Genomic DNA, 22,161 nt, shown 5'->3' on the forward strand with positions numbered 1-22,161 from the left:
AAGACTCTCTAAGAGGAGGAGAGAGAGCTCTCCCTTCTGCATAGTTAATCCCCAAGAGGCAGTTGGGTCAGCAGGAGAACTCTCCTACCAACATAGTGCTATTTACATGGGGCATTAGTTTGTATAACTGCATTGCTCAGAGGTGTGGGCTTTTCCAGTGTCCACAAATCCATAACTTTGCTAGACACTAAAAATCGTGGTCTTAATAGAGACACTGGATTCATGGCTTGTTAAAACAATCTATAGTTCACTAACACCCCTCACCTGCTTTTCCTCCTTCCCTCATTTCTTCCCTATAACTGGAGACATGTGAAAGGCCACTTCAGCCTGCATGGTCCTTTGAAATATACTAACTACTTACGCTGAACACTTTGTTCCATCTTATATCTATCTGTGATATGTGAAGTGAGTTCCCCAGACCTGATGAAGACCTATGTGTAGCTCAAAAGTTTCTCTCATCAACAGAAGTTTGGTACAACAGAAGAAATATCTCACCCATCTTTTCTCTCCAATATCCTGGGACTGACACAGGTACAACATACCTTGATTTTTGAAAGGACATTTCGAGCTAAAGAGGAAGCATGGACAAAAGTAATAGAAATGTTCATTGGTGAAGATTTACTGTTCCACTGCAAAATATTATTGTAGTGTCAAGCACATTCAGTAGATAGAAAATAAAACTTTAATCTCACCTGAAGATTTTAGGAAGTCCAAAGCACCGACTTTCCAGTAACTTTTTCTTCTGTAAGGCTTTTCCTTATAACTGAACACAAGAGGAAGCTATTCACAGGTTGCAAGTGCATTTTAAGGTGGATACAAGTGGGAAGTTAACAACTAAATGTTAAATGAGAGTCTTGGTTTTTTTTTTTTTTTCATTTGAAATCAATGGAATGAATAACGGAGACTGCCTTTCTGGGCTTTTTCTCCCCACTTAGCTCCTGGAAAGCAGCAAACTAGCAGTAAATAGTTGGGGCGTGTTGAGGTTTAATGTGATTTTATTTAAAAAAATCATACGGTTAGCACTTACCCAAAGGGTAAATCGCAAATAAAGTCACTTATTTTAAATATTTCAGTAGGGATTTGGGAGAGCATTAGGCTTTACAGAGCTATTTCTATGTTGTTGTTACTACTTTTTTGGGGGGGGTGGAGAGGCAAGTGTAGTGAAAATTTTGAGTACTGACCAATGTCATCTTAAATAATTGTCTGATGTTTATTCTATGATGCAATTGATGGCTTAATGTAATTCATAACACATGCCGCATTCTTCTGTCTAGTATGGAGATCATGGACATTGGGGGCCCCAAACCTGAATAAGGTCCATGATCTCCACACTGGACCAGGAAGGTGCCCGCCTTCTCTGGGTGCTGGCAGGCTCCTGGGAGCTGGCAGACTGCCAGTGGCTTGCTGGCTCATGTTTTGGGGCCACTGGGTCAGGGGCAATGACTGCTGGCTCTGGGCTGGCAGGCTTGGAGCTGGCACAGGCACTGTGGCCAGAGTCTACCCCTTTAAGGGCTCCGGGGAGGGCAGGAAAGAGAGACGTGTTCTTGGTTGAGGCTGGAGTGGCCACTAGGGCACCCTGGGAAGGCTGGAGGCCCCCTATTTTGAAATAAGTGTCTACATAGCACTTATTTTGGAGTAGTTATTTCAAATTTGGCGTTATTCCTCGTAGAATGAGATTTATCAAATTTGAAATAAGCATTCCTCTATTTCGAATTTATTTTGAAATAGTGGTTTGGCTGTGTAGACGTTAGGAAAGTTATTTCGAAATAAGAGCTGTTATTTCGAAATAACTTCGCTGTGTAGACATACCCATAGGCTTCAAGGTCAGAAGGGACCATCATGATCATTTGGTCTGACCTCTTTCACATTTCAGGTCACAGAGCCTGACCCACTTACTCCTGTAATAGACTCATAACCTCTGGCTGAGTTACTGAAGTCTCCACATCATGGGGTTTAATGACTTCAAGTAACAAAGAATTCACCATTTACTGTAGTTTAAAACTTCAAGTGACCTGTGCCCCATGCTGCAGAGGAAAGTGGAAAACCACGAAAGTCTCTGCAAATCTTACCCAAGAGAAAATTCCATCCCCATCTCAAATATGGTGGTCAGTCAGATTCTGACCATGCGGGCAAGACTGAGCAGCCAGACAACTGGGAAAGAATTCTCTACAGAAACTCAGAGCCCTCTCCATCTAGTGTCCCATCACCAACCCTTGGAAATATTTGGTGCTAGTAACCACATATTGCCTGCATACCATTGTAGGCGGCACTCATACTGTACCCTCCATAAATGTATCAAGTTCCATTTTGAAGCCAATTAAGTATTTTGTCCCCGTTGCTCCTCTTGGAAAGCTATTCCAAAAATTCACTTTGATGCTTAAAAACCTTAGTCTACTTTCATGCCTAAACTTGATGATGGCCAGGTTATAGTCATTTGTTCTCATATCAACATTGGCCCTTACCATAAATAACTCTTCCCACCCCACAATATTTTTCCCTCTGATGTATTTGTAGAGAGCAATCATATCTCCCCGAAGCCTTCTTTTGATAAGGCTAAACAAACCAAGTTCTCGAGTTTTCTCTCATAAGATAGATTTTCCATTTCTTTGTACTAGTCCTTCTCGGCACCTGTTCCAGTTTGAATTAATCTTTCTTAACAATGGGAGATCAGCACTGCACTCAATATTCCACATGAGGTCTGATCAGTGCCCTGTATGAAGGTATTATCTTACACTTCCTGATCTGTATTAAAAATACCTCAACAGATGCATCCTAGGACTTCATTGGTCTTTTTCACAGCTGCATCACATCGACAGCTCATAGTTATCCTGTGATCAACCAGTATACCCGGGTCTTTCTTCACTTCGGTCACTTTTAACTTTCTTACATATTCACTAGTAATGTTGCTGCTTATTGAGTCTTGGAAATGTTTGATGTTATGTAAACAAAGTGAGGTAAGTAACAGCAAATCCTGTCTGGTGTGTAATATCCACTGGACCCATAGAGAAGCGAGGTGCGGGAAAGAAATGGGTAAGCTATCACTTCTTACTTGGGGAATATGGAGTTCAGTTTGTTAACCTGTGTTTACCCAAGTTTAGTCTTGCCTACACTAGTGCATTGGAAGGAATTGTAAAGTGAGAGGATAGTCTTCTTTTGGCGGGGCGCGGGGGAAGGGGTAGACAAGAGAGTTGTGAGAGGAGGAGGATGGATGAATCATGGTCAGTGGATTATCTCTAAACTGGGGGCAGTAACACTTTCCAAAGTCATATGTATCCAATGCTAGAAGCCAGGATCTACTTCTATGCTTGCCATGTCCCAAGATCCTGGCCTTGAAGTCTTCAAAACCCATTGTCCTTGGGAATAATAATTTCAATGGAGACAATGACCCTTGTAGGCAACTTGGTCACCCAGGTTGTAGGTAAGGCTTTTGTAGGTCAAGAGAGTTCATTCTGCAAGGATAGCAGAGGTATCTGCAGTACACTTCCTCCCTCCTCCTCATGCCCCGACTTTGGTGATCCTACCAGGAGAGGAGGCTGTAGAAGCACTGCAGTGAATGCTGCCCGCTAGAAACTGAATCACTGTATTCTCTAGCTGCCTTGCTTTGTCCCCTTCTTGAACACTGTTGCTGGGTGGAAGAATGTAACCTTTGAGGATAAATGTAACCCTAGATATATAGATCTGGCTAAAGCAGTTTTTGTTTGTATGCTGTGTAGTTTTGTATTTATCGGCCGTATTCATAGAGTTTTATAGAATTATGATGCAGAAGTCCCTCTTCTGTTTTTTGCTGTTGTTGATAATTCAGGTGTTAGAAAATGTGTTTGCATCAGTAACGTTTTTACGGACTCTCTTTTTTAGTATATTATATTAACAATGCAGTGCGTGGGTAGCCTCTACTGTATTACAGGGACAAGGCGTGTGAGGTAATATCTTTTATTGGACCAGCTTTTGATGAAGAAAAGGACAAGTTTTCTAGCCTCACAGACTACTTCTTGAGGTCTGCAAAAGGTCACCATAGTGTCCAAGATAAATATAAGGTGGGATAGATTGTTAAGCATAAAAGATTCGCACGCTTATACGAGACACACAAATGTAAGTGGATAATTCACACATCTGCAGTTTTAGGACAAAGAAGGGTTAGCAGGCAATGCAGGGAGGATGTTAAAATTATTGCAGTGGGTCATAAAACTATTGTCTCTGTTAAGTCTATTATTTTTAGTTTGCAGCAGAGTTATGAAATTAAGTTCCCAGGCTTGTATTTTGACAGTGTTGCACAGGTTTCCTTTGGGGATAAGGACTGGGAGCTCAGATACGGAGTGATCACTTCGTGGAAAGTGTTTTGCTCACTGGTGACAAAGTATTTCTGTCTTTTATAATTGTCGTGTGTGTGTGAAAGTTCGTTCAGTAGTGCAATGATTGTGTTGTTTCCCACGGTTGTTATTGGGTGTGAGGTGCACTTGATAAGATACACAATCTATAAGTATGTATAGAACCCATGAATCTTGAAAGGAGTGTTGTGGGAGTATTGATCATCATAACAATGGAGATTTGTCTGTGGGTTTGGTATCTGTTTTTCTACCACAACCTAAGGATTTTAAATTGTGGTTATCTAACTAATTGTGTAGTCGATACAATTTGTATCAACTACACAACTAGTTGATAAGGATCACTATGCATAGCCACAGCAGGGGTAGCTCCAGGAGCCAGCTCGAGCTGGAACTCAAGCTGGAACTGCTCGCTCTGAATCCAGCAGCCCCTGTTCACGGTGGCCAGGGCTGGCCATGGAGAGGGTATGCTGCCAGAGGCAGCAGGCGAGGGCAGGTGGCACCATGGAGATGGTACTGGGAGGAACTGGATTTTAAGCTGGCTCCCTCCAGCATCAGCTTGTGTCTCCCAACCCCCCCCCCCCACACACACACACGCATGCACGCACACACACACTCTTACACTTGCTGCCTCTCAGGGTATAGCTAGTAATAGTGCTCGCATTTGCATACCTTCTTCCATTTTTTTTCTGGAAGAGGCTTTTCCACCATTTGGCCCTGTCTACACTGGGCCAAATGTAGGGGGAAAAAAATCTCTTTCGAAAGCCCCTGTAAGCCTTGTTTTAGGAGGAATAAGAGGGCTTTCGAAAGAAGGTTTTTTCCCCACATTTGGCCCCATCTAGATGGGGCCAAAGGGCGGAAAAGCCTCTTCCAGGAAAAAAAACAGAAGAAGGTATGCAAATGCGAGCACTATTTACATACCTCTTCCGAAAAATAAAACACAGTCTAGCCGTACCCTGAGAGGCAGAAGGGGTGGAAGGGAGAGAGTAGTCGATACTCCAGTTGACTACCTAATAAGCAAAAGTAGGACTAGTCAATTATTCGCTTACATCTCTACCACAGCCTGGTATTGCTTTGAGTTGGTGTGTTCTGGTCTATGGCAGATTTGTTTCTGATGATGAGATTGGAGAGTGTGGTGTTGTTTCAAGGCAAGAAGAGGGCTTAGGGGAAAGATTTATTTCAAGATGTGGTCCTCTCTGATTCCCCATATGGATTCTGGTGTAGAGTGGGAGGTGATAACTAGAAGTGTGCACTTTGTAGTGAGTTTTTTCCCAGATCAGGTCTGGGAAAAGTATGGCCCATAGGCTGGATCCAGACCGCCAAGCCATCGTATCTGGCTTGCGGAGACAGTGGGAACCCCCATGCAGGCTCCCCTGCCAGCTCAGCATGCCACTCAGAAACGAGGCTGTGGGGCACTTTCTCTTTGAGTCCAGAGGGGAAGGGAGAAGATTCAGATGCTGCTCCCACCCCAAGCAAAATCCCATTGGCTAGTTTCTGGACAGAAACTGGTCAGTGGGAGCTGCTTGTTTAAATAACAGGCAGCCATGTAGCACCCCCCCCCCTTCTGCTCAGTTACTCACTCAAGCATATGACCGAGGAGGCAGAAACATTTTAAGCTCAGCAAGCCTTTAGCTCTGCAGGCAGGCAGGCAGGCTGGTTTGACTGTTGGCTGGTAAGTCTCCTGGCCAGAACCTAATTCTGGCACCCCAGCCCGTCCCCTCCCCAACCCTTTGCCTCCCACTCCTGCCCCACTACTCCACATGCACCCATTCTCCCTCACAGAGCTGGCACCCAAATCTCCTTCCTGAGATCACAATCTCCTCCTACCCTAGGTCACATCCCCAAACCCTGCACCCCAGTTCCCTGTCCTAGGTCACAGTTGTCTCCTTCACCCAAACTCCCACCCAGACTCCATTCTCCCTCCTGCATCCCAATCCCTTACCCTAAGCTACCTTCAGCATCCATCCTCCATCCCAGACCCCACACCTCCTCCATTAATACATGGGAGAGTACAGCCCTCAACCACTTTCCAAAATCTTGGAGTGGTCCCCCATCAAAAATTATTGCCCCCCCCCCACCGCCAAAGTAGATTCTCCTGAAGTTTTGGAGTGGCCCTTTCTATGAGACAACATACTTCTTTGGTGGTGTGTCTTTCTTTAGCGAAGGCAGTTTCAAGTGTGTTCAGGTGTGTAACCCAGACTTTCTGTTCAGCATATATGTTATAGCACACAGCTATCAACATAGTGCAATCTACCATATTATGTGACTCCTTTAAACTTGTTCTTTCTTGGAAAACAACAGTGAAGATCTACATGGAGCAGGATAAATAATGTCTTGAGCTGAATTTTGAAGCACAATTTAAGTGAATTCTACAATGAACCTTACAACACATTTGAAAACAAAAGCAAATAAATAAATGAAAACAACCTATCAAACAACTTCTGCTATCTGTTATGCCAGTGCGAATCCACAGCAAAACCAATGCTATTTTCTCTAGATTTACATGGGTTTGATGGAAAGCTGAATTTAGACTTCTCTTATTGCCTCTTTAGAATCAGGTCCAGTTCCCTCTTTTTACAGCAAAACACCTACTGATTTCCACAGAATAGGAGAGATCATTAAAAGGATCGTTTTAATGATCCTTAGAGGTCATTAAAATCTGCCCTATGTGATAAATAAAATCATTAACTGGTCACCAAAGATACAAAAAAACCCCACTAATTCTAATTGCATATGTTTTGATGATGGTCTTGGTCTACATTGAGCTATCTAAAATAAATACTGTTGTTTTTTAGAAAGACATTTTGTCTAGATATTAAACCTCAAAAACCAGTTCTATTTTTCTTGCATTTCCCACGTTATTCACCAAAGGCATTTTAAACTGGATAGCTAAGTACCTTACTTTATGCATATATAAGCCGAAGTAAGGAGACAGTAACTTCTGGCTGATGCCCTGCAGGCTAAAGGTTAAATTCCTCTTCTGTCCAGAACCTAAGTACAATCTTCTTCCTGTGAGAATGAAATGACCAAGCAATCTCAGGGTCACAAACTTTACATAAAAATAAATAAAGTCCCAAGCAGTCTTTGGATTCTGTTTCAGGTTCTTTGTTGAAATCCTGGCAGCTCTCGCAGCATGCAGCCAGATTATTGGGTTAAATGAGTAGAAGTCTGATTTCTTTATTGATCTGGCTGATGAGGTGTTCAGAGTGAAGTAGCAGTAAAGTGCTTGTGGAACTTGGAAAATTGATCATATAAACACATGGGGGATTGTGTGTAACATTTGGTGAAACCAATCACTTAACAAATTAAGATCACCTTTAAAAAATACATAGTGAGAATCATCTTTAAAAAACATTCAGAATGTTTTTCTCTAAATGTACACATAATGGGCTAGATTCTGGCCTACCTTGTAAGTGGTCTGTAAATAGCCAGCAAAAAGCCACCAACACCGTGAGCCAGGGACAAAATTTTCCCCTCAATTTTGTCTCTCCAAACACAGATCTTCTTAGGCCATGCCATAGTCTCTCCTGAAGGAGCTGTAGAAGGGCATTTCAGAATAGAGTTTCCTTCTGCCATCAGTGGTATTTACATACATACATACATACATAGTTGCATCCTCAATGTGCATGATTTTTATACAAGGCATGAATACATCACCCTGGGAACTTCATGAGAGAGACACAGGAACATTTTTAGGGGATGGATAGGTGGAATGGGTGTTTATGGAGCTCTTGGCCAAGAGATTCTGAATGCCAGAGCCCATGCAATGTGCAGTTGCTCTACAGGAAGAATCGCTACTTTAAAACAAATAAACTTAACTAAAACATAACTAAAACATAAAGCATTTTATACTTTTATTTACCCGGATAGTTTATCCTTTCTTATACATGCGACTTTGCTGCCATCTACTGCCTGTTACTTTCTCTTATTTCACAGTATGCTCAAATCTTAACAAAAGTCATTTGTATTAGGAGAAAACCCCGAAAATGTAAATAAGATATATAAAGGAGGTTGGTTGATTTTTTTATTACATCTTTCTCAGAGTTATGGATTAAACAGCTAAAAATGCGTGCTGTTCATAAACAGGTCTTAAACTTATCTTTAAAACACTTACAAATTGATATAGCAAGAATGGTTTTGTGCATTTTAATAGGTCATTTAAGAAAGCCCACTATAAACATAGAGTACATTCTTCTAATTTTGGTTTATTATATTAAAAAGCATTATGTGTTGTGTACACTGTGTTGCAGTGTAGCTTTAAAAATTCCTAAAAATACTTTGGGTAAAGAAAGTCAAAATTTAAAAATTCCTAAGTTATTGAGCAGTAAAGTCAATTCTCAGATCTTGGATTTCTTATTCATTTCTGAGAAATTCTCATATTTTATTTGCAAAACTTCAGTAAAGAGGAAGTTGCAAGGGACAAATGTTTTATGTAACTTGCCATAGCCCAGTTGAAATCAATGGAACTGAAAAAATTTCCTATGGCTGTGTAATCTGCAGTTGCTTTAAAATGGACATTGCCATGTAATTCAGAGCCATATATGTAAAATAAACATGAGGTGTTAAAAAAGCTTGTATCTCAAAAGGCCTATTTTATATCTCAGGCTCTGCTACTGACTTGCTGTACGAATTCTTTATTTCTTTGTTTTTGTTTTGCCTAAGGATAATAATACTTATCGACATAGAAAAGAGTATTCTGAAATGTAATTATTTGAGTTTTGAGATCCACAGATTGAAGAGCCTACGATGTTCTCCTTAGGACACCCAAAACTTCAAGATACTTTGTTACTCATCTGCCTCAGCAGTGGAGCTTCACTGATTACTAGATAGTGTGTCAGCTCCTTGCACACCAGTCTGTCTACCTTACCAGCAAGCTCATTGAGACTGCCAATCTAAATCTTGTCAGTGAACTCCAGATACAGAGTACCCTGTAGATATTTCTCTGCAGTGCCTCCCACTGAGACACACTCAAAAGTTTCCTGCCTCCAAGGAAGTGGTATAGGTACTAGCCTGTAAAGCAGGCCTTTTAAGCCTGAGATAACTTTTCGAATTCAAGTGCAATCCAGGATCTACCTCAAACCCAAACACCCTTGCCCCACCTCCTTCTCAACCCTCTTCTCAGGCCCCACCCCTGCTCACTCCGTCCTCCCTCCCCCATTCTTTCTCCTTTTCATCAGGCAAAGGCAAAGAGTTGGTATGGGATGCAGGCTCTGGTCTTGGGTTAAGGAATTTGGAGTTGCTCCAAACTGATCCTGGGGCAGAGAGTTGGGGTGCAGGAGGGAGTTTAGGGTACAGGGAGTTTGGGTCTAGGAAGGGCTCAGGGATAAGGCAGGGGCTTGAGGTGTAGGAGGGTGTTTATGACCAGGGCAGGGGGTTCAGGATGTAGGCTCCAGCTGAACACTGCTTACCCCAGTCAGTGCAGTGGGGCTAAGGCAGGCTCACTCCATCCTGGCCCTGCACCATTCTCAAAAGCAGCCAGCAAACTCCATCCCAAGCCCCTGTGGAGATAGACTACGTAGCTGGAGTTGCATACCTTAGGCTTAAGCCAACCTTCCAGGTTTAATGTAGACCTGGCCTCAGAGGCTCAAACAGTGTTCTATCCTCTGTTCCCTAAGTGATTGATAACTAAAATGTCTCTTTGTTTCCCTTATATCATCTAAAGACCACACACTCTCTTAGCTCCTTCCTCCACTGCTTGTTAACTTGATTGCTGTGTTTATCTTACATGAAAGTATACTTTTATTGTCCTCTGCCTGTATTCCAACCAGACAGAGGCAATCCACATTCCTTGTCAAGGGCAGGCTCCATGCATGCACTACCTCCCAGACACATTCTAAGGACCTGTATCTGTACACATGCTACTCTTTGCACAGTACATACTTCACAGTGATTTTTCAGGACCAGTGTGCATAGACGTGGGAAGAAGGGGTGTGAGAGATGCTGCAGCCACCCCATGTTTTGCGTGGGGTGCCAGCTGTTGGCCCCCTGCCTAGGACTCTGTGGCTGTCTCCAGCCTTAGGCCCCCTTTTAATTGTCTGGGTTCCTCCCCTCCCAGAGACACAGCCCTGATCCTGGCCCCAGCTCAGGGGGTGGGGTGGACAGAGATAAGGGGACTAACTTTCGACACCTTCCACAATTAGAAATATTCCAGCGCAGTTGCCAACATATCACCAGTTTACATGACAGACACCTTTTAGTTACATATTATAACAATGTGTTGGGGGTAGTGATTGTGCCAGGCCAGACATGAGTCACAGTATAATGGGACCTCTGCCACTGGGCATAGAAGAGTTTTGGGGCCATATTTCAGATATTCCTCTGCACTGTTCGCCACCCTACAATGCAGTCTGTTGGCACGTGATAACCAGATAATGAGACAGAACAATCTAGTTTCTATATCCGAGCTGTGAGAAGGGCAAAAATTATTATATAAATTGCATTAGTGTTGAAATCAGTACTTCAAACATGTTTCATTTTCCATAAATCCGTGGTATTGCTAACATAGACAAAGAAAAAATACATTAAGCATGTGATTTCCACTTTTTCAATTATGTATCCAAGTGGAAAACATCCTTATTGCCGATTTGACTTCTAATATAAAGTACTGTAATTATAATAATAGTACTAATAATACTTTGTGTCGCTAGTGGTTTCATTTTCAGGCTCTTGTGTTAGAAAATAGTAAACTAAATGATGCCATATAATAAAATATTCCACAAGAAAAAAGTATAAATGGTTTTATAGTCATATAACTTGCTGTGTCAGCAATAGTCAGCCTCTTTTTGTATTATCAATAGACACAGAATAAAAACATCTACCTCAACACAAAGGTTTTAAACATAAATAGATGGCAAGATTCTATTCATTGAGGGTCCAAAAGTAATCTTTTGAAAACTTCAGTGGCAGTCTTCCTGCTTAAATGCTAATTTAATAAAAATAAAAAGCCCCCCAAAATTTCCAGTCATGATCCTACAAGCAACATACCAGTCAAAGTTCATTAGAGTTTATATTTTGATCTTTAGTTCAGGAAGAAGTAGTCTGGAACTTTTTGTTTTCATTTTAGTTAAGCTGTCCAACACTTATTTTCAGGAGTCTCATTTGGAGAAAGTAGGTCATAGACAGATTTTGGAACAAGGAAGGTGGAAAAATGTTCTGAATTGCCATAGATCCAAAATCAAAACAAAACAAAATTACCTTGAATTTTGAGTTTCCATTTGTTGCTCATGCATTAAAAGTGCTGGGAGTTTTGATTATTCCGGGAATGCAAGCATGAGCACCAAAAGTATTAAGATCATATTTTTGATAATTAGAAGGAATAAAAAAATAAGATTTTATTTCCAGTATCCTAGCATTCACCTATATATAAGGACAATAGGTCATTTGTGCTTTGTAATGACTTTTTTCTTTTTTGCAGTTAATACCTTTTCCATGTCATTTCTAATCAGCATGTATTCGATTTATGATTGATATTTGTAATGCATGTTTTGACATTAACGTTTTATTTTTATCTTTTCAGCTTTTGGCATTTCTTCAGGGACTGTTTACTTTTTACCATGAGGGATATGAGCTGGCCCAGGAGTTTACCCCATACAAGCAACAGTTGCAATTCAATTTACAGAATGTAAGACTGAACAGTATTTACTACAATTTCTTAGCTAATTGAATTTCAAAATAATGAGAGTGAGAGAGAGAGTAGAAATGCTTTATTGTAACTCTAAATCTTGAAAGATACTTGTTGAATGAAAAGTATGGCTTCAAGCTTCTTTCTACCAGAAGGCTTTGAAATTCAGCTTCCAGATGTTTGATCCATGAGCTCCAGGTTTGACTAATGCAACTCATTGTCTCTGTTAACAAAGGATGCAATATAAAGTACAGGACATCATTTAAGCATTTGCTTTTAAATTAATGTTAAAGTTCTGTCTTGAATAAGGAGAGATTTAAGCACACACTTAAGTGTTTTTCTGATTCAGGGCTTATGTCCGGGAATGAAGAAACACATATTGAAAATGTTTGAAGTGGTTCTGCATGCAACAGCTCATCTGCTTAGCATCACTATTTTCCATGAATCCCAATCCTGCTGCTCTGGTCTCTTATAGGCTCCTCATTGAACACAAAATTTACTTTCAAGTCTCTGTCCTGATACTTAAAGCCACGCAGGGGAATGGCTCTAGTTACCTGAGAGATCACCTTTCCCAAGCCTGCAGATCTCAGAATATCTTTTGGGGAAAGGGTGAACAAGATAGGATCTGTGGACCAAATCTGACCCATCAAGACTTTTGATCTGGTCTGTGGCCTGCTCTGCTGCTCCTCCACCCCAGACCAATCAAGACCGGGGAATGGGGGAGCACGCGAGGTCTCCTCCCTTCACCAAGAGGATGCGCCACCTAGAGGGAACCACCCTCTGTTTAAAATGGCTGATGGTTCCCTCAAGGTCGCATGTCCCACACAGGGCGTGGGTGAGGGGTGAGAAAGTTTGTGTGCTTCCCTGCCCTCAGGCCCTGATTGGCCTGGGCAGGGTGAGTGGGCAAAAACTCCTGCCCCTACCAGGGGTACGGGGTGCCTAGAGGGAACCGCCAGCTGTTGAAAATGGCTGGAAGTTCCCTCTAGTTGCCATGCGGCCTTGGCAGGGCAGGAACAGGAAGAGAGACTTTGAACAATCCCTCACCCCTAGGTCCTGATTGGCCTGGGGGCAAAGGAGCATGGGAAGTTTCCTGCCATGTCACTGCTAGGGGCCAGCCGCCCCTAGATGGAACAGCCCCTCTCTGCCCGATGACCTGCCCCCAACGCCCCACCCCTTTGGGGGGGTGGTTTGCAACCAATGCAAAAATTCATGAAGTGACCCCTCTGCAAAAATTATCGCCCACCCTTGTTCTGGAGGCACAAGGCCATCTTTTAATCTACAGGCCAGTTTCTGCTCTTCCTGGCTTCAGGGGAGATGTGCTGACAGGACTTTTATCATTAGCTGCAGCCCTTGAAACCACCCATTTCACTTCAGAGGTAGAGTTGTGAGGGGCTCCACAACATGTAGGTGGTTTTGCGCTGGACTGTATTAGTGTGAGTTTGATGTGAGAGACAATATGTATCTCACTTGGCCCCAATCTTTCTGCCTTCCATTATGCCTGCTCCCACATGTGGAACCTGGAACCCATGTGGAACATGGTCCAAGGCTGTGGTAACTGTGCCCTCACTTCACACACAGGTCTGCATGTGGAAGTCCCCTCTCTGTTCACAGAGCTTCACAGTCATTTCTTCTTCCAAATTGTATAATTGCCACTTTTCATTATAAAGGATCTTTCACTTACAGGCACAAGGGGTCACTGTTGCTTCACTACAGAGATGAGAAAATGTTCCAGTGTAATGATTTAAGTCAGGGGTGTCCAAACTTTTTTCAAAGAGGGCCAGATTTGATGAAGTGAACATGCGTGAGGGCCGACCATTTTGCCTGACATTCTTTGAACCATTAAAATTAAATGCAAATTAACTATTTTATGCAAAGTTTATTGCAAACGGCATACTTTTCATTTCATCACATGGATGACAAATCTAAACAGGTGTTAAATCACTCTGCCTTTCATATCTGATGGCCAGATGAAAAAAAAATCCAGGAAGCTGAAATATATGTCAGGAACATTGTAAAGTACATTACATATTATTGGTAATAAAGGTTGTCTGTCAACTTTTAAGTTCAAAAAATATGAACAGGAACATAACACCAAGTATACATGTTGTGTCCAAATATATTTATAACTGATGTAGACCAACTGACATTAACTGAGATTTTACAATGTATTCATCTCAATACATATGGATTCGTTGGGGGCCATAAAAGATAGATATTGCCAAATTACCTGTGGGGCCGTATTAAACCGGAACACGGGCCGCAATTGGCCTGCGGGCCGGACTTTGGACATGCCTGATTTAAGTAGTTTAAGCCATGCAATTTCTCCACCAATCTAGGTCTAGGAATATGGACCAAAGATAGAAAATATAAGTTCAGACAGTGTTAATTTTCAAGATAATTTCTTCCTAGACCAAGGGCCCAATCCAAACTCCACTAAAGTACAGGCAGTCCCCAACTTACGCGGATCTGACTTATGTCGGATCCGCACTTACGAACGGGGTTTTTCTTGCCCCGGAGCTCACGGGCGGTGGGTCGCCACCTGTGTCCTCCGGGGCGAGAAAAGCTTCTCCCAGTCTCCCTGGTCTGCTGGGGGGGTCCAGCAAAGCCGCTGGACCCCCTCCCCCAGCAGACCAGGGGGACAGGAGCAAAGCCGCCCAGGTGGCGGGGGTCCCACTGCCTGGGCAGCTTTGTTCCCGGGCAAACAAGCAAAGCCGTCCAGGTGGCGGCTTTGCTCTGGTGTCCCTGGTCTGCTGGGGGGGGTCCAGCGGCTTTGCTCGGGGGCAAAGGAGCAAAGCCACACGGGCGGCGGGGTTCCTCCGCCTGTGCGGCTTTGCTTGGGTCTCCCTGGTGTGCTGGGGGGAGGAGGGGGCGCAGCTAGTGCACCCCCCCCCCAGCAGACCAGGCTTTTGTTGCGTGACGCCTCAGGTAGAGCAGCTGGGGTGCTGCCGGGTTGGTCCTGTGGGAACCTACCAGGCAGCGCCCCAGCTGTTCTGTCCCAGGCTCCAGATTCAGCAGCTGTTGAAACTGATCAGGCTGATTCCAGGAAGCTGGGGGCAGAGCAACTCTGCCTCCGGCTTCCTGTAGTCAGGCCCTGGTCAGTTTCAGTGGCAGCAGCTGAATCTGGAGCCTGTTCCGACTTACATACAAATTCAACTTAAGAACAAACCTATAGTCCCTATCTTGTACGTAAACCAGGGACTGCCTGTAATTGGAAATCTTGTCACTGACTACTTCAATGGGCTTTGCATCAGGGCCCGTGTCTATGTAAATATGCCATGAAAATCAGAATTACTGTGTTGTTTCAATTCTTTCACCACTGGGTAAAAACACATTCACCTCTTTCTTTTTTTTAAATAATTGTTAATGCCTTTTAAAAAATTGCTTTGAGGATGACATCTGCAGAGCCACAGAAGGTCACCTCTGAGTCAGGCATAGAAAAGAAACCTTTTGTCTCCCTCCTCCTTTCCTCCCCCCCAAACATGCAAAAGCTAGAAACTTAACATTATGGAAGCAAGAGAATGGTGAATTCATAGATATGGTTTTCCTTCAGGAGAGAGAAAGGAGAGTGAATTGGGTGTGGTGGAGATCAGGAACGCATATAGGAAGCTATCAGGAGATGGGGAAGTAAAGGAGGAAAAAAATATGTTGAATACTTTCTTACATTTTCAGTTTTTTAGGTTTTTTCCCTCTTTTTTGATTTCCTATCTCCTGCTTCTTTCATCCTTCCTCCCTGCATTTTGCCTTGTATCTCACCTTCTGCAATGTTTGTTCACTCTATCTCCTCTGTTCTGTCCTTCATCTGCTTCCTTGTCTCATTTTATTTCTCCCCCTAGTAGCCAGTACTCACCAATAGTGCAGAGGAGTTAAGCAGAAGCATGAATCAACTGCCTGTAGATTCATCCCTTATAGCAGTGCCCAGGCTCAGGCTGAACGGGATTCACACTTTACACATGAGGGAAGGCTGTCTCCACAGAGTTGTTTATTATGTGACTTGATAGAGGGCAGGATGGCCGTAACATGAGTGACCTTCCACAGGTGATTGGTCCTGGAAGGTTCACATGTTCTCACCCAGCCTAATGTCAGTTTCATTGGCTCAGCTCACTGACAGTTTTCTTCAAGGGGCCACTCTGCTCAGTCATATAAGAGCTGAGACAAAATGCTATCTTGGTTTTAAAAAAAAAAATCAGTAATGACACATGGATGAGGACAGGGTCCTTCCTGTTTTCAGAGACACGGGCCCTGATGCAAAGCCCATTGAAGTAGTCAGTGACAGGATTTCCAATTACTTTAGTGGAGTTTGGATTGGGCCCTTGGTCTAGGAAGAAATTATCTTGAAAAGTTCTTGGAGAAAACTTGCTAAACATAATTGCTAAAGAAGAACACTTCAACCTCCAGGTGATTATACTGCTGATTGAAGCCATAAGTGTGTGTGGTTTACATTTTTATTGTCAATTAAATCACTTACTGTTTTCTAATTACAGTAGCATGAGTGTTAGTAAGTACTTACATCTTCAAAGTGCTGTACAGACGAGGGATGTAAAGGGCGCGTCTACACAACTCCTTAAACTCAAAATAAGATACACAATTTGCACTATGCAAATTTCATATCTTATTTCAAAACTGTTTTGAAATAGCTTATTTTGAAATTTGGCATGCCTACACAGAGACAGATGTCTAAATAACGCGCTATTTTGAGCCATCCCTTATCCCTCGTGCAATGAGGTTTACCGGGATGACGAAATAGCATGCCTGTTATTTTAAAAAGCATTTTAAAATAACAGGCAGCTTGTGTAGAGACGGGGTAGCTATTTTGGGATACTTCTAGTATCCTGAAATAGCTGTGCATGTAGATGTACCCTAAACGACTAGTCAACTTTGCTTATCAGTTAGCTCTGCTTATTGGTTAGCACTAGCAACTAGTCACATCTCCCCAGGACCAGGGACTGAGCCAGTGTCTTCACATGCCAAGTCCCCTGTCCCTTGTAATGTGGAGTGGCAGTGGGAAAGCGGGGGCATTAATGCTGACTCCTGAGAGACCTGGGACCAGTGTCTTCATGTACCAGCTCCCCTGTTCTTTGTAATGCAGAGCAGCAGTGGGGGGAGGTTATGCTTGCACCCGGCACGAGCCACACTAAGCTTTGTAACTGCCGATCCTTATCAGGTAATCAACTAATTAATAAATAATCTATCGACTACTTGATTAGGAAAGTAATCACATTTTAACATCCTTAGTACAGACATGGGCTACTAATTTTTATTTTTTTTTAAGTTTTGTATATACTATTCCTACTTCATAGGGACCCTATGAGGATTAATTAGTTAATGTCATTACATGAAAATATAAAGCTATATTATTAACTGTTAAGTATTGGGATTGTTTTTACTGAGCTTTTAAAATTTTCTGCAGAACAAAGGTTAATTTTCACAAATTTCCAAATATCTGATTGTGTATTTTGATCAGGCCGGGGAGATGAGAGGGGTGGGGAAGAAGTGGCTGCCAGAAGCAGGGCTGGACACGGGCAGCAGGACTGGCCAAAGGAGATTGGGAGGAGAAGCGGGGGGACAACTGGCTTTCCAGGAGAGAGTTGGGGGAAGTGGGGCTGGCCAGCGGCGCAGCGGGGGTGGGGAGGAGTGAATTGGCCGGCTGGGAGCGGGACTGACCTGGCCATATGCAGATCTCGGGACGCTTCCTCTCCTCCCTCTCCTCCCCTGCCCCCCCCACAAAGCACGAGTTAGTCCGGCCTGGGGATTCTTTTGTTTCCCCCACCCCCCATCCCCTCATGTGCCTGAGCACATTTACCAGCCAGGCAGTTCGAAACTACAAACGGATACATCTAGATATAATAAAACGTACCTAATGAGAAAATACCAGACATATCATATGTCTGGTATTTTCTCAGTTTGTTTTTTATGTGTTTATATTTTGGGGCTGCAAAAAACAGTACGGAAAAAAAAGGGTTCCAACTAAAGTAAAAAGTTTGGGAAACCCTGGTCTAACCAGCTTTCTGTCTGTCTTACAGTCTGTTTATCCAATCCATATTCCTTAACTTGCTGGCAAGAATATTGTGGGTAACCGTATCAAAAGCTTTGCTGAAGCTGGCACTGGGGGTTTTGGGAGGACCAGAAACAACTTATTTGAATATTCATCATTTGATTAATGAATATGCAAATGAATGTTACCGGTCCTCCAGAAGTTCATGAATGGATTTACTGGTCCCCGTGTCAAAAAGTTTGGGAACCCCTGATCTAGACAGTTACCTAGTTTTACAACAAACTACATTAAAAGCCCTAGCTAAATCAGTGCAAACAAAAATTTTATACGGACGAGTTCTTCTTACAGCTCTAATATACTATACACTGAAATATGAGAATTATATTTATTTTCCTATTATTTGTTTTATAATTATACGGTAAAATTGAGAAAGCAATTTCTTAGTAATAGTGTACTGTGGCCCTTCTGTATTTTGATGTCTGATTGTGTACGTTTTTATGTGAGGTAAATATGGGGATATGCAAGACAAATCAGACTCCTGAAAGAGATACAGTAGTCTAGAAAGGTTGAGAGCCATTGGTCTAGTGCAAGGGAGGGCGCTTAACTCCTAGTAGTAGCAGGCCAGTATAGGCAGCAAGCTAGCATAATTTAGAACTGCTAAATAACACAAACTAGATATGTGGGGAACAAACCTTGACCCCATCAATTTCAATGGCAAAAATATGCATTTGAATGCAAGTGCCCCATAAACTGTGCAGTTTTATGAACAGATGCTAGGATGTATGCACAGATCCTTGCAGTTGGACCACATGTTCTCTTGACACAATTCTACCACAGTAAACTTGGCTTTATCCGTGTTTAAATAAATACATTTTACCTAGTTCTACCGTTAATATAGTCCTATCAATGGAGTTTTCAGAATAAAATATTCTTGGTCAGTAAAGGTGCATCTACAATGTATCATAGCTCAAAATAAGATAAGCAATTTGAGCTATGAAAATTGGATATCTTATATCAATCTTATTTTGGAATAGCTTATTTTGTACTTTGGCACTGTCTACACAGCACCAAATTTCAAAATAACCTGTTATTCTGAAACATCCCTTACTTCTCATGGAATGAAGTTTTCAGGGCCGTCAAAATAGCGAGCCCACTATATTTCAAAATAACGGGTTTGCTGTGAAGACATAGGATAATTTTTTGGGATACTCCGGTATCTCGAAATAGCACTGCAGTTTAAACGAAGCCTAAGTGTGGATGGGAGAGCAATGGGGCTGACTGAGAGATGAAATAAGGTTCTTTCTGCGGTTAGTGACCTTCTAAATTTCCTTGACTTTTCTAGTTTTAATTCAAGACTTTCAGTACTCCGATGGCAGTTTTAAAAGTATAGTAATGAGATTAGGGTACATCAAGAGCTAATAACTTATTTTGGATCTGCATCCCTGTTTGTTTAAATGAGAATGTACTAGCATAATCTAATGCAATAGAAGCGATAGTAATAATATGTGTACTTAGAGGTAGTCAGTTCCTGTTGTGGTTTTGCTCTTTTTATTTTCCTTAGACACGAAATAATTTTGAAAGTACCAGGCAGGAAGTAGAGAGACTGATGCAGAGAATGAAATCTGCCAGCCAGGATTACCAGCCACCAAGTCAATGGACAATGGAAGGCTATCTATATGTGCAAGAGAAACGTGAGTAATACATCTGTGTACAGGCAGTATTTGAAGATTGCTTTATTGCATTTCAGCTTTTAGGAGATGCCAATAAATTGTTCAGGGTGAATTGTAAGGCAGGTTTCATGTCTGTTTTGTTTGCTTATGTTTAAGGTCAGACTGGCCCACAGGGATGCTGGAAATTCCCCTAGGACAGGGGTGTCCAAACTTTTTTCAAAGAGGGCCAGATTTGATGAAGTGAACATGCGTGAGGGCCGACCATTTTGCCTGACATTCTTTGAACCATTAAAATTAAATGCAAATTAACTATTTTATGTAAAGTTTATTGCAAACAGCATACTTTTCATTTCGTCACATGGATGACAAATCTAAACAGGTGTTAAATCACTCTGCCGTTCATATCTGAAGGCCAGATGAAAAAAAAATCCAGGAAGCTGAAATATATGTCAGGAACATTGTAAAGTACATTACATATTATTGGTAATAAAGGTTGTCTGTCAACTTTTAAGTTCAAAAAATATGAACAGGAACATAACACCAAGTATATATGTTGTGTCCAAATATATTTATAACTGATTTAGACCAACTGACATTAACTGAGATTTTACAATGTATTCATCTCAATACATTTGGATTCGTTGGGGGCCATTAAAGATAGATATTGCCAAATTACCTGTGGGGCCGTATTAAACTGGAACACGGGCCGCAATTGGCCCGCGGGCCGGACTTTGGACATGCCTGCCCTAGGAGATATCTGGCCCCAGCTAATCACAAGCTGGAAAAAAGCTTCCGAATTTGTTAGAGGCTGTTTCTTTAAAACTGACAGATTGGCCTCTTAGCAGTTTCATGTGTCTCAGCAACTCCCTGCCACCACTTCTGTTGCTTGAATATCAGCAGCCACATGCTCCCAAATGGGCCAGTGTCACTCCTATATATAGGATATAGAGACTTAGAAGCAAATATGTAAAAGAAACAATATGATAGGCAAAAGCAAAGGGAATTGGAGAACCCAGATAAAGAGTTATAGATTTATAGCTCAACTATACACAAGTGATAAGAAAAGCCATTGGAATTAAGCAGGTTCTAAATAAGTTAAGTAAATAGAATGAAAAGTAAATAGATTTAACAAAGAACACCGGGAGGAACCAACGAATACATATCAATGGGAAGGAGAAATGAACCATAGAGCAGTTTGACCCAAACTGAAAGAGTGCAAAGTCCTGAATACCAAATACTGAGGACAGAAGAGACATTAAAAACTCTGTGAGATCTGCGGTATCAAATCACACTGTTCAAAGCTAATTAAATGTAAATAACTAGGCTGAGTGAGTTGCACCAAGTTTATTGTTAAAAGAGTTTCAATGCTATGAGCTACACAGTGCTCTGAGGGTCTGGCTCAATTTGTAGAAATAGGGACACCTTGTTTGTGTGCAAATGTGGTGTTCTAACGAATACCAATAATGATAAAATGCTCGTATTTATTTGAATACAAATTCAGTTTTGACCAATTCCTAATTTCTGAGTCTAACATTCAGAAACATAGAATCTGGCAGTAGAATCTCCTGTATCATACCTGGTCTCATGCAAAGACTAGCATAGATTCGAGCATGAGGATATCTACCTTCCCTGAACCCTCTCCAGAGACTGTAGAATGTTGTAGCTAATTGATTTTCCCACTGAAATCTTGGCCTTAATTCCTGTTACGGTATATGAGTAAAAAGAAGAGCCAATGTTCTGTTCTCAGTTAACCTTGCTGGTTTTTAGCACCAGCAGCAATAGCATTGATGAGGTTTGAGCAGAGCATGTACCCCTTAATCGAATAATACTAATAATAATAACCAGTGTTAAGTGGAAACTACACTGGGCATTATTAATGAGAGAACAAGAAAGGAGTGAAATGTCAGGCACATGAAGTGATTCATTAAGTAGTGAGAGGCCAACGTGACATTCTATCATTGAAAAAGGATTTGGTCAGTAGTTTATTTTGGGGAAAAGTCAGAAGGTCTATAATCTCTGCCTCAGAGATAGAGGTACTAATTATTTATTTCTTCATGATGGTTTTAGCTTCCCACTAGGGATGTAAGTGACTAGTCAACTACTTGATAAGCCTCGGCTTATTGGATAGTCGAGTCACTACTCGACTAGTCACTCTCTCCCACTGCCTCTGTATCAGAGGCACTAAGTGGGAGGAGCAGGAGCCAGTGCTGGGGGGGACAGAACCTGCTTAAAAGCTATTCCCGCCAGAACCGTCTTCACAGGGGTGCTGGGGAGGCAGAGGCACAGTGGGGAAACAGTGTGAGTGGGGTCCAAAGCAGTCTCCACTTGCGTGGGGTCCTAATTGTTGTGCCTCTCCCTCTGAAATGTATAAGCACTGCCCATGTCTCTTGTACATTTGAAAGGGAGAGGCACAGCAGTTGGGATCCCGCTCGTGTTGGGACTGCTTCAGTTCCCGTTGGCTCCAGTTCTCCACTATGCCTCTGCCTTTGAAATGTACAAGAGTCACAGAAAATATTGCGGGAAAATATTGCTGCATTTGTGGATGGCCACATTTTC

At 42.2% G+C, this 22,161-nt stretch overlaps 1 protein-coding gene across 1 annotated transcript in view; it reads left to right on the forward strand.

The window, feature by feature from the left end:
• ARHGAP42 (Rho GTPase activating protein 42) overlaps window positions 1-22,161 on the forward strand; it is a gene marked incomplete at its 5' end in the record, with an annotated part of 102,595 nt that overhangs the window by 28,185 nt on the left and 52,249 nt on the right. Inside the window, 2 exons of the mRNA XM_075920006.1 lie at window positions 11,839-11,943; window positions 19,497-19,626. Coding sequence (XP_075776121.1) covers window positions 11,839-11,943; window positions 19,497-19,626 — 235 coding nt within the window. The remainder of the gene's footprint in view (window positions 1-11,838; window positions 11,944-19,496; window positions 19,627-22,161) is intronic.

This window comes from Pelodiscus sinensis, chromosome 1, assembly GCF_049634645.1.
Source record: "Pelodiscus sinensis isolate JC-2024 chromosome 1, ASM4963464v1, whole genome shotgun sequence".
Classification (NCBI taxonomy): domain Eukaryota; kingdom Metazoa; phylum Chordata; order Testudines; family Trionychidae; genus Pelodiscus; species Pelodiscus sinensis.